We start from the raw sequence: 17,178 nt of genomic DNA, 5'->3' as shown, positions 1-17,178 counted from the left end.
TGGTAAGGGCTGTACAGGTCAGGGACTGGGGGTATCTCCGTAAGCCCTGTTGGCGCCGGGATCCCAAACGTATTCAGTCTCATTCATTTATTAATATATTCACGTCAGATATATTTATTAGTGCCTCCCAGAGGTGTTCAAACCATCCCACTGCCATCGCGGAGTCTAAGGTTTTGGGAATCTTAACGGGTGATAGAGCCAGAGGGATGGCGCTGAGATAGGTGGGGCCAGGAGGGGGCGGGCAGAGCACCCAGACCGGCCCCAGGAATCCCCGAGGCGCACGGCCCTCCCCAGCAATGGCCCGCGGGGCCTCCAGCCGAGCACGGAAACAGTTCAGTCGGTCTCCGCCCCGGGCTTATACGTCACGGATCTCAACCGCCGCCTGGAGGCGCTGAAGCCGATGGCCGGGCGAGTGACGTCATCAGAGGCGGTCTGGCGGAGGCGGCTCCGCCCCCGGGCGTCGCGAGACGTCATCCGGCAGTCCGGAAGCGCCAAGGCGTGCGCTAACCGATTCGACTCCCGGTGCCTCTGGCCTGGCTGTGACCGCCCATGGGTCGCTCACGCCGGACGGGCGCGCACCGGGCGCATTCGCTGGCCCGCCAGATGAAGTCAAAGCGGCGGCGGCCGGACCTGGATGAGATTCACCGCGAGCTGCGGCCCCAAGGTCCGGCACGGCCCCAGCCCGACCCGGACCTCCCAGGGGGCGGCCTGCATCGCTGTCTGGCCTGCGCGTAAGTCCCGGCGGGGTCGGTTTGAGCAGGAAGAGGAGGGTGCGCGGTGCGAACCTGGGGTTGCGAATTCGGGCCCCCGGGCGCGCGGCGTCTTCTTTCTTAGGACCCATGGGTCTTCAGGCATCCCGGAGCTGGGGCTCTGGGAAATAGGCGTACTTGAGAACAAGCTCTCCATCTCCCCTTCCACCCCTGCAGGAGGTATTTCGTCGATTCTGCCAACCTGAAGACCCACTTCCGATCCAAAGACCACAAGAAAAGGTAAGGAGAGCATTGGTGGATGGGTGCTGGGCAGGGAGGACTTGCATCTGGTCAACCTCCAACTCCTTCCCTCCTTTCTTCCAGGCTGAAGCAGCTGAGCATGGAGCCCTACAGTCAAGAAGAGGCAGAGAGGGCAGCGGGTATGGGCTCCTATGTTCCTCCTCGGCGGCTGGCAGTGCCCACAGAGGTGTCCACTGATATTCCTGAGATGGATGTGTCTCCATGACATGGCCTGAGGATGCAGGGCAGGAGAACTGCCCATGGACAGTGATGCCTAGTCTTGGAGAGACTGTGCTGACTTCTTCTGGCCCTGGATTTGAGGAGCGGATGGGCTCTTCTGGGTGTCTGCACACAATAAAGGAACTGAACAGAGAGGACTGGCTTCTGATCTCCTGACTTCCAGGCCAGAGTCCCCTCCTTCCTTCAAACTCCTGCCCTATACACGTTTCTCTACCACTGTGTGTAGGGCCCAGAGTGTCTATTCTCTCCCTTCTACCTTTAGAACCTGCACCCCTGCCGCCTTTTAGGGGCTCTGACATATGAACTGAAGCCCCCTAAAAGAGCCCAGTTGCAGTGGGGAGAGGGATTCTGATCAGGTGTATTCTATCCTAAGGGCAGAGACTGACCCCAGGAAAGAAAGAAGCTCCCAAGATTTCATCCCTTCCCCTAGGCCACTTACTCCCAGGGCCCAGGTAACAGGCTGCCTACTTCATTACGGGGCCTGTGGTGGCTGCCGCTGCTCCACCATCTTCCAGACGCCATAGCAGGAGCCACCCAGCCCGAGGACAGCCAGCAGTGTGGCCACAACCCCAGCCAGTGGGTTCCGGGGCTCTGCCTTCAGCTCACCAGCTACCTGCATCTGGAGGTACACAGAAAATACAGCTGGGGAGTTGGGTTGAGACTTTTGGGAAGGTGAGGGGAGGGAAGGGATTGAGAAGGTATAGCTGGATGGAGACGCAGATGCTGCCCTAGGGAGATTCCACCCCAATTCCTCTCGCTTCACTGCCCATTTGGGCCCTGGCTGCTCAGGCGGCAGGGAACGTGCCAGCCGAAGCTGGTCGGGGTGTTAGCCTAGCTGTGGTTGGGGGAAGATGGAGTCAGTATTCCACCCCCCCACCTCACTGAGCCCCACCAAAGCCAGCTTTGTGGGCTTTCATTGGTATTATTTCATTGGTATTGATTATCTCATAAAATGAAAAAAAGGATAAAAAGATTTGGAGTACTTACCTGTAGCACCCGGAAGTAGCCAGGGGTCAGACGTCGAAATCTCATGGTGAGGGGGGTTGCTTGTCCCCGGGGGACCTGTTGCGGTGAGCAAGGACGTGAGGATCAGTGGCGTTCCTGGCGCCTAGGGGAGGAAAGCAGTGTATGGAGGCCCCTGACCTGCCATGCACACACCACACATGCGCTCAGCGGATGCTTGCCAGTGCCTGCCTGCCCAGGTCTGGCAGGGGGTGGGGCGGCTGGACCTTTAAATCCAGTCCCTTCCCCCTGCCTGCCCATCCTGCCAGCCTCAGGAGCAGCTGTCGGGAGAGATCAGCATCAGGCCTGAGCAGCACCTCCCCCACCCACTGGGGAGGCCAGGCCTGGTGGGCAGGAGAGGCCTTGGCAGCACCAGGAGTCCCAGGCTTGGACCAGATACTGGGATGGCCTTCCTTAGCTGTGACCCCAGCCCCTACCTCTACCTTAGATGATTGGTCGCCACCAATCAGGTTTCAGCAAACAGAGGGTGTGCCTCATGCATCCTTGCAAACAGCAGTATGCCTCTCCACTTGGTGGTTTCTGCTACATTTTAACCACCCTTACTTTGGGGGAGTGCATATTTTACACTCTCCCAAGATGGAGTTCCCATAGAGACATATCCATCTCTTCCCTAACCTTGGGAACAATAATACTTTAATGGGTTATGAAGAATCAAAGAAAGAATATGTGTAAAGTGTGCATACCTTTGGCCCAGGAATTTTACTCCTAGGAAATCTGCCTACAGCCATACCTGTGTAGCTAAGCAAAGATGTTTGTACAAGGGTGTTTTGTGTAGTATTCTTTGTAGTAGTGAACATGTGGAAATGGCCTCAGTGCCTAACACTAGACAAACTACTAAATAGTTTATGCCTCATTCATTTTCTGAATACCATGCAACCAAAAGAAAAAAGATTTGCATATACTGATTTAGACAGCTGTCAGATGTTTAAAAGGAGTAGCTGATGGAGCTGGGCACTGTTCTAAGTGCTTTACGTGTATTATTTCATTGGTATTGATTATCTGATAAAATAAAAAAAGGAGAAAAAAAAAAACACAATTTGCAGAACAGTATGTAAGGGTCTGCATGTATAGAGAATGGAAATACCCCAGAAAATTTAATACTGTTCAGTGACGTGAACAGATACTTGCACGCTGATGTTCCATAGTGGCATTATTCACGACTGCCGATTTGTAGAACTTTTATAAACTCATAAAACCTTTTAAAATAGAAGCTGCCATTGACTGAGCCCCTAAATTCCTAGTGGGTGCTGGGGACACAGAAGGAAGGCACTATTATGATTGTTAGACCTCCAGTCCTTTGGGTGGGTGAATAGGCATAAATGGGTGGTGGTGGGTTCTTGTCTGCTTTTCTCCTACAGGACTGAGTAGGGAAGGCACGGGCTGGCTGGATTCTCATTTTGGTATCTGATGCCAGCTCAGGATATGGTAGGTATTTAAAATCAAGATGGTGGGAAAATAGGGCTCTTTTAGAATTTATTGGGCTTCCTCGGAGTGCTGCAAGGATGTTGTTATACAAAGAGGCAAGAATGTTGGAGGTCACAGCTTGGAGGAGTGTTCGAGGGACACGGTGTAGGGTGTGAAGACGGGAGGTAAAGGACAAAGCCAGAAAGATTACGGGGTATTGCAGATTTGGAGTCTACTGATTCACAAAACGGGAGGCAAGTCCTTCTGGAGAGTTGGAGAGCGGAGCTGGAAAACTGATGTCGCACTTGAAGGAAGCAGCCACTGAGCCATCCCAGCCGTTTGATGCCATGTCGAGGTGGGATGGGGTTGCCAGAGCTGGCAGAGTTCCAGAGAAGCTGGTAATCCCAGTTTGTGTGTGAAATTGTTAAATGTTAACAACTAACATGCACATACACACACACTGCGTGGGCCATCTGTGGACCAAGTCCAGACTTTGGGTCTCTGAGTTACAGGCAACATCATGACAGGCTTTGAAGTTTGGGTGTTGGCGCTCTGGTAGAGATTCCGAAGTTGGTGGGGCATTAGGAGGGACCGGCTCTGGGAAGGCCTCCCAGACCCTCCACGTAAAATTAAAACATTTCATAGTGCTTACAAGGACCTCTCAGAGCCATTCTTACAGCCCTGAGAGCTAGATATCCCCCTTTTAGAGAGGAAGGGGCAGATTCAGAGAGATATAAGGGTTGGGCTCAGTCACACAGCATGTGAGTGTGGAATTGACTTGGGCCTCCTGGGATATCCTGGGATAAAGAGGAAGTGGAGGAGGAGAATGCAGACGATGATAACTCCAAACACTTCCTATGTGTCAGATGCTCTGAGATGAGAGCTCTTAACCTGGTGAGTGGCTGCCATTAAGAAACAGGAAACTACAAATACTGAAGAAATTGTAACTCTTACTCATCACTGGTGGGAATGTATGATGGTACAGTGGCTGTGGAAGATAGTTTTACCCTACGATCCGGCAATTCCCCTTCTTGGTGTATACCCAGAAGATCTGAAAGCAGTGACGTGAACAGATATCTGCACACCGATGTTCCATAGTGGCATTATTCACAATTGCCAAGAGGTGAAAACAATCCAAGTGTCCTTCAGCAGATGAGTGAATAAACAAAACATGGTATATCCTTATGATGGAACACTATGCAGCAGTAAGAAGAAACGAGATACTGAAACATGACAACATGGATGAACCTTGAAGACAATGCTGAGTGAAATAAGTCAGACACAAAAGGAGAGAAACTGTATGTTACAACTATTATATGAACTCCCTGAACAATGTAAAATCAGTGTCTTATAATGTAGACTACAGGGGACCTAGAGATAAACAGAAGCTAGTGAAAGGGGTATGATTACCTAATACGTATAGACATGTTAATGAGGGTGAACTTAAAGGTATGGAAATGGACAAACGAACGGGTTGATGACAGTTTATTAATGGGATTATAACTATCAGTGCCATACTGAAGGCAAACATGATTGAAATGAGTTGTTTAAAGGCATATATCCCACAGATTAGCACTACAAATATGAATAAATGCTTTTAAGGTATGACACTGGTACAAAGAGTTAACAATAATAGGTCGGAAAAACCACCTATTGCATATTATAGACTATATCTAATAGCAATACCTTACCAGTGCCACACTAATACTAGGGATAATTTGGGGCCGATAAGAGCTTTGGGGTGTTTGGGGTTATGATAATTGTTTAAAATTGAGAGTGATTATGAGTGTAAACTAAGTGAAGATAGTGTGAGACACTGATTGTTCATCTTGGACAGAAAGTATGCTATGTGAAATTAGGAACCACCTACTTTATAAATCAAGCCCTCGATCTTGAGGCTAGCTCTTGTGAAACCTATGGCTGTAAGAGGAGGCTAAGCCTACCTATAATTATGCCTGAGTCACCTCCAGAGAACCTCTTTCATTGCCTTTCTCTCTAAGCTCAACTCTGCAAATAAATTACCTTCCCTCCTACGCGGGACATGGACATGACTCAGGGGAATGAGTCTCCCTGGCAACGTGGGACATGACTCCCAAGAATTAGCCTGGCCCTGGTATCAAGGGATTGGGAATGTCTTCTTGACCAAAAGGGGGAAAAGAAAGATAACAAAATAAGGTTTCAGTGGCTAAGAGTTTTCAAATAGAGTTGAGAGCTGTCCTGGAGGTTACTCTTACACAAGTCCCAACTAGGTATTCCAAATGACCATAGGAAGCCAAGCCCTAATCAACAGTAGTCCTGAAAATACCAAAGAATACCTAGGTCCCTATGTAAGACTATAAAAGTTTCACCCACTAAGTTTATTTTTCAGAAACTTGTATCCTCCAGTGTGTTCCTATGCCAGATAAGTCCCAAAACCCAGAGGCAACAGCCTCTTTAACAACATCAACCAGCTGCATCCCCTTTTCCCATAATGTCGACAACTCTTCAGTATGATCAAGTTAGGGTGGTCACTGCCCAGATATCCCTGAAGACTGAGAAAATGATCAAACCAGAGGGAGGGATAGCAACAGACAAGATAGGATTTAATGAAGGATTATGAACACTGAATCTTTATATAAATATATATATATATATATATATTTAGTTTCTAGGGTATTAGAATAGCTAGAAGGAAATAACTGACGTGGTGGAACTATATACCATAACATTCTTTGAAATTTGTTCCATAGCTACTTGTTAAATTGTACTTTGAAAGTTATCACTTTTATGTATATATGTTATACTTCACAATAAAAAAAATAAAATAAATTTTTAAAAGTTAAAAAAAAAAATTCAGTGGATCCATAAACGTGGATAGGAAAAATTGTATCTTTATTTTCACTGAAATTTCTCTTTAACTGAAATGTACCATTTCCTTCATTTATGGACTGAAATAGTAGTAGTATCTGTGACTTTGTCACCAACAGAAATCACTGACATTTTTGTTTCAAATTGTACTGTTACTGTAAGCATCTTGAAATGCTGTTTTTGCTCGTTATAACTACTTCAACATCATGGTAGTTTTTACCCCCCCCCCCCCCCAAATCACCCCTGATCACACCCTTTCTGTTTCAGACTTCAATATAGCTGGCCCTTGGGTGGGCAACTCTGCCCCCGGTAGTGGGCCTGGGAACCAAATGGTGCATTTTCCTGTTCTCACACTTGACCCAGACTTTCTTGCAGTCCTTTATCTTTAGTTCTTTGTGATGAACATGTGGGAGGAGATGAATCAAAGACCACCCGGAGTTTAATGTTCTTATTTAAGCTGAGCAGCAGCAGCTTTCACACCCAGATATTTAAAAAGGAAAAATTTGACTTGAGTTTTTGTCTTGTTATTTAATCTTAATAAACATACCACTATATCATAACTTTGTGCTTTTTAATATATTTTGGTAATAATTGTCTTTGCAATCCTAAGCATTTTGTATTATGCTTTAAAAAGTATTATTCTAAGAAACAGTACATGAGGCAAAAAAAAAAAAAAAAAAGGTTTTAGAGCTATTAGCTCAGGTATTCTGCACAGCAGTCCTCTGAAGCTGGGGCTACTACATCCATTTTACAGGCAGGGAAACTGATGCACCAAGGTTAGGGTTAGCCCGTGTCCCACAGCCCACAAGCTGCAGAGCTGAGATCTGCACTCAGGGTCTGGCTTCCCGACCATCTCTGCTTTGCTGCTGCTTTCACCGTTCTCCTTTTAGGCCCCTTTTCGAGGATCCCGGGGGGGCCAGGGGCCCACCCTGCGATTTGAGGGCAGTTTGGGGGCGGGATCCCAGGCCTGCTGTGAGGTCGCCAGAGTCACACAGCAGTGGCACCGCCCCCTGGACGGGCTGCCAGGCTGCGAAAGCCCCAGGACGCCTGAGGGGCGTGGAGGAGGGTTCTCCTCGCACGGGCGGTGGGCCAATGGCTGCGCAGAGCCTCACCTGGACGGCCACGTGGACCCAGGTATGCGACGGCTCCGCCCAGGGCCCGGCCCGGCCCCTCCCCAGACCAGGGCTCTGGGAGCGGAAATTCCTGAGCCGGCGCTGACCGGAGCGGATGGGGCTCAGCCATGGAGCCTACAACGACTTGGACCCCCGGGAAGGTGGCAGCTTGGCTGAGAGGTGGGTGGGACCGGGACAGAGCTGGGCTTGAGGGGAGTTGGGAGGACGCCGCAGGCCCGAGAGAGGGGCGGGGAGGGGAAAAGGAAATAGGACCTGCCGAGTCTGTCAGTCGGTTAGTCAGTCAACAAGTCTTTAGCGAGCGTCTGTCAGGTACCAGGAACTGCGCGAAGCAGAGGAATGGGCGAGATGATCCTTGGTGGGCTCAAGGACCCAGCAGAGGGTCCCCCATCCCCCCAGCGTCGCTGGAGGCCATGAGGGTGGGGCTGAGGAGGCTGGGACTGTGTCATGAAAACAGAGCGGGAGGCCCGGCACAGCACACACCCTCCTTTATCTCCTTCGTTTTCCCTGGGCCCCGGGGCCCAGTGAACTGTTATTAAACCCATTTTTCAGAAGAGGAAACTGACGCATAGAGCCAGGAAGGGATTTGCTCTGTCTGTGGAATAGGGCGGGCACTGCTGTTGTTTGTCTTCCCTTCTCCCCACCCTGAGACTCTCCAGCGAAAGAAACCCAAGCCTCTGCCAGACGGAAGGGGTTGGGGCAGCCTCACCCTAGGGCTCCCCAGTCAGAGCAGGGAAATGGGCTCCCAGGCTTAAGGAGCTCCCGAATGGATGGGAAATGGCCTAAACTTGGACAGACTCAAAGAAGTGAGGACCTTCTGACCAGCAGCTGAGAGAGGGGAGGAGGGTGGGGGGAGGAATTGCCTCAAGGAGTGAGCAAGCTGCCTAACCTCCCGTGCCTCAGTGTTGCCGTCTGTCTGATGGGGATAACAATAGTCCCCACCTCCTAGAGATGTGGTGAGGATCAAATGTGTTATTATGTGTAAAGCCCTTTAAACTTTGCCTAGCACATAGTAAGCACTCAATAGATATTACTTTAATATCTATTAATATCTATTGAGTCCATGCCAGGCGCAGATTAGCCCCTGCGGGTAGGGATGGGCAGTTGTTCAAGGCCAGATCCTTGAAGAGCTCTTTCCAAGGTGGGAGAGACCAAGCTCAACAAATGCAGGATTTGCAGAGGCACAGGGGGCTGTGGGGGCAAGAGAAGAAACCCTCAATCCTGCCTGGGGAGGCAGGGAAGGCTTCCTGGAGGGGGTGTGTTGCACAGATGAGGAAAGGAGTGAAGGAGCTGGAAGAAGGAATAGCAAACAGCCCAGGCAGAAGGAATAGCAAGTGCGAGGACTTTGAGGCAAAAGAGCATTCCAGGAGCTTCCAGGAGTTAGCGGTCTGGATCAGAAGGGTTGAATTTGAGGGGCTGTGTCTGGAGATGGGTTTGGAGAGTCAGGCAGTGGTCCAGTCACACAGAGCCTTATAGGTCATGGTAAAAAAGTAGAGATGTTGTCTGCTTTTGACTGTCTACTGTGAACCAGAGAATGGGCCAAGTGCTTCATATGTGTTGTCATTTAATCTCACATGATTAGAAGGCAGGTGCTTTTAGGATCTCCTCCTTTAGACGAGGAAACTGAGGCACAGGCCAGTTAAGTGACTTGCCTGGGTGCTAGCACTCATTTCTCGCTGGCTCCATAAGCTCTTGCTTCTAACTCCTGTGTCAGTAGTTCTCAGACTTAAGTGTGAATCAATGTCACTTGGAGAGTTTGAAACCAGGGCTTGCTGGGCCCCACCCCCAGAGTTTCCGTTTCTGTAGGTCTAGGGTGGGGTCTGAGAGAATTTGCATTTCTAACAAGTTCCCTGGTAAGGGTGATATTCTGGTCTTGGGACCACCCTTTGAGAACCGCTGCTCTGTACTAGCCTACTTCTCAACTCAGTGGTTTCTTCTATCGAGTGGGCAGAACGCAGCCTGGGTCTCGGGGTTGTCATTAGGAATAGAGGAGAGGGGAAGGGCCTATTGGGGGGTGAAGAAGACATCTTTCCCCTCTTGCTGACCCCTGCTCTCTCTCCAGGACTCGATAATTCCTTGGAGGACTATCCCTTTGAGGATTGGGAGCTGCCAGGCAAGTACCTGCTCCAGCTCTGCCCCCGCAGCCTCCAGGCTCTGACCGTGTGGCCTGTGGGCCACCAGGAGCTCATCCTGGATGGGGTGGAGCAGCTTCGGGCCCTGGTGAGTGAATGTCGGCCACACTGGCCTCAGATTCCACCACCTGGGGGCTGCTGAAGCGGGGTGCTGGCCACTGTCAAGGGGTGACCTGCCCCCACTCCGGCACAGAACTCCGGACTGCAGAGGGAGAACCTGAAGAGCCTGACGGAGGGGCTGCTGGAGGGGACCCACATCTTCCAGAGCTTAGTCCAAGACCACCTGGGGGCCTTTGCCAAGACCCCCACTGAAGTCCTCAACGCGGCTGTGGAGCTGGTTCACAAAGCTCGCGGCCTCCTCTTCTGGCTCAACAGGTACGTGCAAGGCCTGGGTTGGGGTAACTGATCCTTTCTCATCTTTGGCTTCCTCCAGCGTGTGGGAGAAAAAAGCAGACTTTGGCTTTTGTTCAGATGTGGTGGCACCACACTGTCTGTGGGGACACTCTGAAGTCTGGCTTCCCTCCTGCCGCTCCTCCTGGCTTGTAACCTTAAAAGTCATAGCAACAAACATTCACAGAGTGCCTCCCCACCCCCTTCACTGACTGCTGCTGCTCGTCCTACAGGTCCCAACTCAAATGTCACCTCCTCTGGGAAGCCCTCCCTGTTATGTGCTCTCAGAGCTCCCCAATGTCACAGCACTTGTTACAGTTGGAGTAATTGCACTGTTGATGTAATTCCATGTTGAATGCTTGTCTCCCCAGTGTCTGGCCCGTAGTGAGGTCCTTGACAAATAAGTCCTGTGCTAAGCTCTTTAGATGTATAGATCAGCTCCTTTAATCCAAACCAAAACCCAGCAGGGCGGGAATTACCCTGAGTCTCAGGAGAAGTCAGCTCCAAGCGGTGCAGTGACTTCCCTGTTCAGCACAGCCCTTACCCACTGCTCCGTTCTTCCCTGCCAGGCACCTCTTCTCCCACCTGAACGACTTCTCAGCCTGCCAAGAGATCGGGCAGTTGTGCGGGGAGCTGAGCCAGGCCTTGCAGGAGGTAGAGGATCCAGGGGCCAGGGGCCAGGCTTGGCCCAGACTGTAGGACCAAAACAGTCTCGAGCTTTTTATAACCTGTGACTCAGAGGATCAGGTGTGAGAGCTGGGATAAGGTGGGGGCAGGAAGAGAAGCATCCCGGCCTGTGGGTACGGGGCACTGGGGGCATTGAGTCTTCTAGCTGACAGGGGAAGCCCAGGAAGTTTGACTCTCAGTTGGAGGTGGTAGTGGAGGGCATGTGAGGTGACCCCCAGGGACCTGTCTCAGGGGCATGAGAACTTGAAGCCGAAGCTCTGAGGCCTTACGGTTCTGGGAAGGGAAGCAAGGAGGGACTGCGGCATTAGGGTTAGATCCCACTTTGCCCTCAGGAGGCAGCTCCCCTTACTCAGGATGGGCCTCTGCCCTCTCACTGTGCTTCCAGGACTGTCCAGCGGCTGAGAAGGAGAGTCGAGTCCTGAGAATTGTGAGTCTGAGGGGTAGGAGGGAAGCAGGGATTGGGGAAGGATGGGGCTCAGGCTAGACGTCCTCCTTTCCCCCAGTGCAGTCACGTGTCTGGGATCTGCCGCAACATTCTGAGCTGTAGCCCCAAGGAGCTCCTGGAGCAGAAGGCCGTGCTAGAGCGGGTGCAGCTGGACGATCCTTTGGTGAGCTCTGACCTCTAACCTCTGACCCCTTGGCAGCCTTGTCTGGGCCCTGAAAATGATTCTAGGATCCTGTGCTGTTCTGGCTGGGAAACTTTTGTACAGATATTAAAATGAAGACCCAGAGGACTTACCTGGGGTCATCATCATTCAGCACCTTCCCCAATGCTGAGGGGCTGTAGCTGGGGTGATCCCAGGTGGCACATTCCAGCCCTGGGACACAGACCTGGCAGAGGCTTGCGGGGAGGTCAAGGGAGACGGGAGAGGACATGAACTTTTCTGCTTTAATCTTTGACCAGTTGGGAAAATCAGAGCCCCTAGCCCTGCCCCTGTCCTGCCCCTGTCCCTGCTTACCCCTTCAGGAAAGTTGCTAAGAGTCTGGTGCCTCAGAAATCACTGATTCCAGCCTCCCTCTGGCCCCACCAGAGACAGAGACAGAGGCCCAGACAGGAGCAGCTAGTCCAAAGTCACAGTCAAGTTGGGCAGTGCCAACTTGAGGCCAGCTCTTTCTCCAGCTCAGCCCACTTAAGAGTCCTGGGTTCAGCAGGGGTCCTGCCCACTGGCCCTGCTGCCCCCACACCCTCAGTAACTGCAGCTTCTGCCTCTTTGCAGGGCCTGGAAATCCACACCACCAGCAACTGCCTGCACTTTGTATCTCGAGTGAGCTCCCAGGTGAGAGTTCCACTCTCTTCTCAGCCCCCACCCCAAAGCCCTCTCACCTGTCAGCCAAACCAGCTTCAGGGCCCGAGAGAGCCCATCTTCTGAGCCCCAACCCCCATTCCAGGTCACCACTGCCTCCCAACTGCACATCCTGCCGGGAGACGAGGTTGTGCAGGTCAACGAGCAGGTGGTGGTGAGTGAGGCCTAGAGGGACGTGGTGGCGGTGGGGAGGGGAAGGGGGGAGTTCCTGACTAGAACCCAGGGCTGGTGGGTGGGGAAGGGAACCAAGGTTCTGCCATCTTCCCTGAGAGGGGCGAGCTCAGGGAGGTCAGAGCAGCCTTGGCAGAGGCAAGGTGAAGCTCATGGGGGCTTCCTGGAGGAGGAGCAAGGTGAGGTGGAAGCAGGAAGCTGAGAGGGAGCTTCCAGCCCTAGGGTTGCCTTAGAGCCTTCTTTCCCAGCTCGATGCCAGCCCAGAGGCTCTGCCCTTCCCTCCATCTGTCCCCCAGGTGGGCTGGCCCCATAAGAACGTGGTACGGGAGCTGCTGCGGGAGCCAGCGGAGGCCAGCCTGGTGTTGAAGAAAGTCCCAGTGCCTGAGAGCCCCCCACAGGTACCTGCCCCACACTTGGCCCCCAGCCTGTTTTTGGAGGCCTGTCATCAGCTCCGTCACCCCATTTCTGGTTGTCCCCCAGACCCCTCCTCAGGTCCTGGACTCCCCACACCTGAGGCTCCAATCCCTGGCTCTGGCCCCGCTGTCTTCCAGGTAATAGACTCTTCCCCAGGGTGTGTCTCATCTCCGAGGGGAAATCTCAGGCTCATCTCATCTCCCCTTATTCTCCCCAGGACCCCATCTGAGGAAGTCTTCGCCTTTGACCTGACTTTGAATTCCAGTTCCGGGGCCAGCCCTTCCTGGACAGATAGCTTCAAAGCCCCGCCCTCACCTGGTGGTAAGATGCCACAAGCAAGGAATCTGGGATATCTGGCTCTGACCCCTTGACCTTGACCCCCCAGGGCCTGGGATTGGACTCAGGGATGGTCTCTCTCTTCTCCCTTCCTGATAGACCCTCCCTCCCTTGGCCCTGAGCCCATGCCCATCCTCCTCCCGCCTCCAAGCCCACTTCTAGGAGAGGAAACAGAGCCCCCAGAGCCCCCAGAACACCCTGATAAGGTAAGCCCAGGGACTCAGCAAGGTAGGGTATGTGACTCTGGACCTAGACCTCTCTTTAACCCCCTTACGGTCCTTTCAGAGTCCTGTCCCTGGTCGGAAGAAATCAAAAGGTATGATGTGCTCCAGACTGGGTGGGGACCCCATTAAGTGAGGAGAAGTCTTTACAATGCTGCCCCCCCCCCCGCACACACAGACACACACACTCCACACACAGTCCGTCCTGGAAACTGCTCTGTCTCTGGGATCACACAGATCTGTGCTCCCAACCCGGGCCACTCACCAGCTCCATGACTTTGAGCAAATGGCTAATCCTCTCTGAGCTTGTTTCCTCGTCTCTAAAATGGGAAGACGCACCCCCACCTTAGAGAGGACACAGGTGACGTTCCCAGCACAGAGCAAGGGTTCAGAAATATAACTTGGGAATTTGGGGGAGTGGGCAAGGAAGCAGGTTTAGGGGTGCGGGATGCCCAGCGGGCCCCTCACTGACCGGGCGCTGTTTGCCGCTGCAGGGGTGGCAACGCGCCTGAGCCGCCGGCGGGTGTCTTGCCGGGAGCTGGGCCGGCCAGACTGCGATGGCTGGCTCCTGCTGCGCAAGGCGCCCAGCGGCTTCATGGGGCCCCGCTGGCGCCGCTGCTGGTTTGTGCTCAAGGGGCACACGCTCTACTGGTACCGCCAGTCCCAGGTGAGCCCCCTCCACCCCCCACCCCCCCAAGGTAGCAAGCAGGTCAGCTCAGGGCTTGGTTCCACCAACCACTTCCATCTGTGGTCACAGATAGGCCCCACGCACTGCTGGGCCAATGTTCCCATCTGAAAAATGGGAATGCTCTTCGGAGTGAGATGAGTTAGTATATACATCAAAACAGTTAGGAAAGATATCACAGGAGATGTAAGAGAGAATCATTTTTATTCTGTCCACCTCTCCTTCCTCTTCTGTTAGTCTGTCCATCCTGATGATGGGCCAGTCATTCAATTGTTTATTCATTCAACAAATATCCAAATACCTACTGTGTATCCAACTCTGGGCTGGACGCTGGGGACTCAGGGAAGAAATTGGACAGTCCCTGTGACTCCAGAACTTAGAGGCTGGTAGGGGAAAGGGGCGAACACACATGCAAGGACAGTGGGGGGAAACATGCTGTGGTGAAGGGAAAGCCCAAGACCATGCAGGTGCCCAGCCAAGCCTGGGGAGTCAGAGAAAGTGATGCCTGGGGGATCAAACAGAAAGAGGGGAAAGAAAACCAGGAAGTAGGGACAGCATTTGCAAAGCTCATTGGAATGAAGCAGGTTCCTTTGTCTGGACTGAAGAAACAAATGCATGAGCAGGCAGGCCCCTCCTTCTTGGCTGTTTCTCTGGGTGTCTTTGTGCTCCCCCTTTCTTGGCTCAGAGGCACCTCTTGGCCACACTCCTGTCTCCACCCAGATTCCTGCCCTGAGCCCTAGGCACTGACATAATTCGAGAGCCCCAGGAGACTCCCTCTCCCCTCCCTGCCCCCAGGAGCCTGAGGGATAAGTAAAAAGTTGAGGGTGTTGGGGTTCAAGCTGACCCTCGTGCTGTGATCTCCCCAGGATGAGAAGGCCGAGGGCCTCATCAATGTCTCCAACTATAGCCTGGAAAGTGGACATGATCAGAAGAAAAAATAGTAAGTCCTGGAGTGTGAAGGTCCAGGGAATGGGGAGAAAAAGGGAGAAATAGGGTGAGGGTGCGGTGGGCAGGTGGCTGGGATTCCGGGTGCAGCCTCTCTGGGTGCTAACTGGGCCTCTCAGGCTGAGCGAGGGCCCCCATCCCCTGGCAGTGTGTTCCAGCTCACCCACGAAGTGTACAAACCCTTCATCTTCGCTGCCAACACCCTGACGGATCTGAGCATGTGAGTGCCACCCCTACCCCCCGCCGCTACCGCATACATCTCAGCCCCCTTGGGAGTCTGGGCTCAGGGCTTGCGCTGAGAGTGGGTGATCTAGGCACTCTCCTGTAAGTTTCTTCCTCTATCAGAATAGGCTGATTCAATTCTTACCTCTCAGAGTGGCTCTGAGGACAAAATGAGAAGATGAGGTGGGTGAAGCACACAGTAGGGCGCCAGTCAGTGGCAACCCATGGCTGCGGTACCAGTCTCTCCCTGAGGCCCGTATGCTCCTCCGCAGGTGGGTGCGCCATCTCATTACCTGCATTTCCAAGTACCAGTCTCCAGGCCGGGCCCCCCCACCCCGGGAAGAAGGTGAGTGTCTCTCAGGCCTGGGTGGGGGGCCTCGGGTCTCACCGGAACCTTCTCTTCTCCTGGAATGGGGACTGGGAACTCAGATGCCCTAGCTGGTCCCCTGGCCTCCCCCAAACCCCCTAAGCCTCAGTGAGCCTCGCTGAGCGCCCCACCTGCTTCCCCCACCCCCATTCCCAGATTGCTACAGTGAGACAGAAGCAGAAGACCCTGACGACGAGGCTGGGTCCCGCTCAGCATCGGTGAGTAGGGTGGTGAGTGGAGGCAGGGGTAGCAGGGCATGGAGCTCAGACTGATACCCTCCTTCCACTCTGCTTACAGCCCAGCCCAGCCCGAGCCGGGAGTCCACCACACAGAGACACGTCACCTGCAGCCACCCCCACACAGGGCAGCCCTTCTTCGGCCTCCTTCAGCTCTCCACCAGGTGTTATGCTGGGGTTAGGAGCTGGGATGGGGGTCCAGGGGCTGGGATGAGCAAGCCCTCATGCTGCTCCCTCCTCCCACAGATAGTGGTGAAGGGACACTGGAAGGAATGGTACAGGGACTGAGGCAGGGTGGCGTGTCCCTCCTGGGCCAGCTACAGCCCTTCACCCATGAACAATGGCGAAGCTCCTTCATGCGGCGCAACCGAGATCCCCAGCTCAATGAGCGAGTGCACCGTGTGCGGGCGCTACAGAGCACACTGAAGGTCAGCTGGGAGGCGCTGGGCATGGCATGGGCTGGGCTCTGGGCTTCAGGATTCAGTTGCTGGCTCCCAGCTCCACCCTGGGCTCTGAGCATGGGTCCAAACTCAGCTGTGGACTGGGTCAAGTTCTTGGTTCTTAGTTGGGATTTGAGCTTTCACTCCCTGTGCTGGGCTGTAGATTTGAGCATCTGGACTAGGCTGGGCCAGGTGCTAGGCTCTAGGTGCTGGGCTCCAGGGTTAGCTCTAAGCTCGGGCTCTGTTTTCCTTCCTGGGTGATATGGCCTCTTAGCCCCTGTTCCTCTTGCAGGCAAAGCTGCAGGAGCTGCAGGTCCTGGAGGAAGTGCTGGGCGACCCCGAACTGACTGGAGAGAAGTTCCGACGGTGGAAGGAGCAGAACCAGGAGCTGTACTCAGAGGGCCTGGGGGCTTGCGGAGTGATGCAGGCTGAAGGCGACTCCCAAGTGCTGACCTCTGACTCCAGAGAGCAGTCCTCTCACCCCCTGTCCTCTGACCCTGAGGAGAACCCCCAACTCTTGCCCCCTGGCCCCAATGAGCAACCTCCAACCTCCTGACCTCTGACCTCGGCCAGTACTTAGTCCCTGATCTCTGACCCCAAGGACCACCTCAACCCCCAGCCTCTGACATCTGGCTCTCACCTGACCAGGGCAGAGCATCCTTGGATTCTGTTTGAGGTTAGAAACTAGTCCATGGTTTCACCCCAAGCTGACCCCCTGGCCTGGACTGCCACCATTTCTGTGCCTATCTCCCTTGGATTAGCTTCGTGCTACTCTCTTCTCCCTTGCTAAAGAAGGAGCAGGAAGGCTGGGCTGAGAGAACCTCTAATCTTTGGGGACCCCGAGCAGTTCTTTCCCTGAACCAGATCTGTACAGGTATCCATCAGTTTACAAAGAGACACTTTCCACCAAATAAAGTCACTTTCTCTAAAATGAATCTGCATGTGCCATTGACTTCCACATTAGAACTGGGAATCTGTTTCCCAGAGGGGACTGG

At 53.3% G+C, this 17,178-nt stretch overlaps 2 protein-coding genes across 2 annotated transcripts; both read left to right on the top strand.

The window, feature by feature from the left end:
• The first annotated feature begins 481 nt into the window (after positions 1–481).
• On the top strand, positions 482–3,294 carry ZNF593 (zinc finger protein 593). Its single transcript, XM_037828093.1, has 3 exons — positions 482–731; positions 927–989; positions 1,074–3,294. The coding sequence occupies exons 1-3, from the start codon at positions 550–552 to the stop codon at positions 1,213–1,215; spliced, it is 387 nt and encodes a 128-aa protein (XP_037684021.1). The 5' UTR covers positions 482–549; the 3' UTR covers positions 1,216–3,294.
• A 4,420-nt stretch (positions 3,295–7,714) lies between these two features.
• On the top strand, positions 7,715–17,118 carry CNKSR1 (connector enhancer of kinase suppressor of Ras 1). The gene is given in 22 exon segments (XM_037828087.1): positions 7,715–7,776; positions 9,696–9,853; positions 9,959–10,140; positions 10,725–10,809; positions 11,228–11,269; positions 11,346–11,450; positions 12,060–12,119; positions 12,232–12,300; positions 12,614–12,715; positions 12,798–12,868; positions 12,949–13,052; positions 13,167–13,273; positions 13,353–13,383; positions 13,783–13,955; positions 14,840–14,913; positions 15,067–15,138; positions 15,413–15,486; positions 15,664–15,725; positions 15,805–15,907; positions 15,990–16,171; positions 16,476–16,700; positions 16,702–17,118. Coding segments are annotated over 22 exon segments (2,172 nt in total). The 5' UTR covers positions 7,715–7,730; the 3' UTR covers positions 16,747–17,118.
• Positions 17,119–17,178: the final 60 nt, after the last annotated feature.

Source organism: Choloepus didactylus, chromosome 2, assembly GCF_015220235.1.
Source record: "Choloepus didactylus isolate mChoDid1 chromosome 2, mChoDid1.pri, whole genome shotgun sequence".
In the NCBI taxonomy this organism is placed as follows: Eukaryota; Metazoa; Chordata; class Mammalia; order Pilosa; family Megalonychidae; genus Choloepus; species Choloepus didactylus.
The sequence above is the reverse complement of the archived record's forward strand: the minus strand, read 5'-3'. Positions and strand labels throughout refer to the sequence as shown.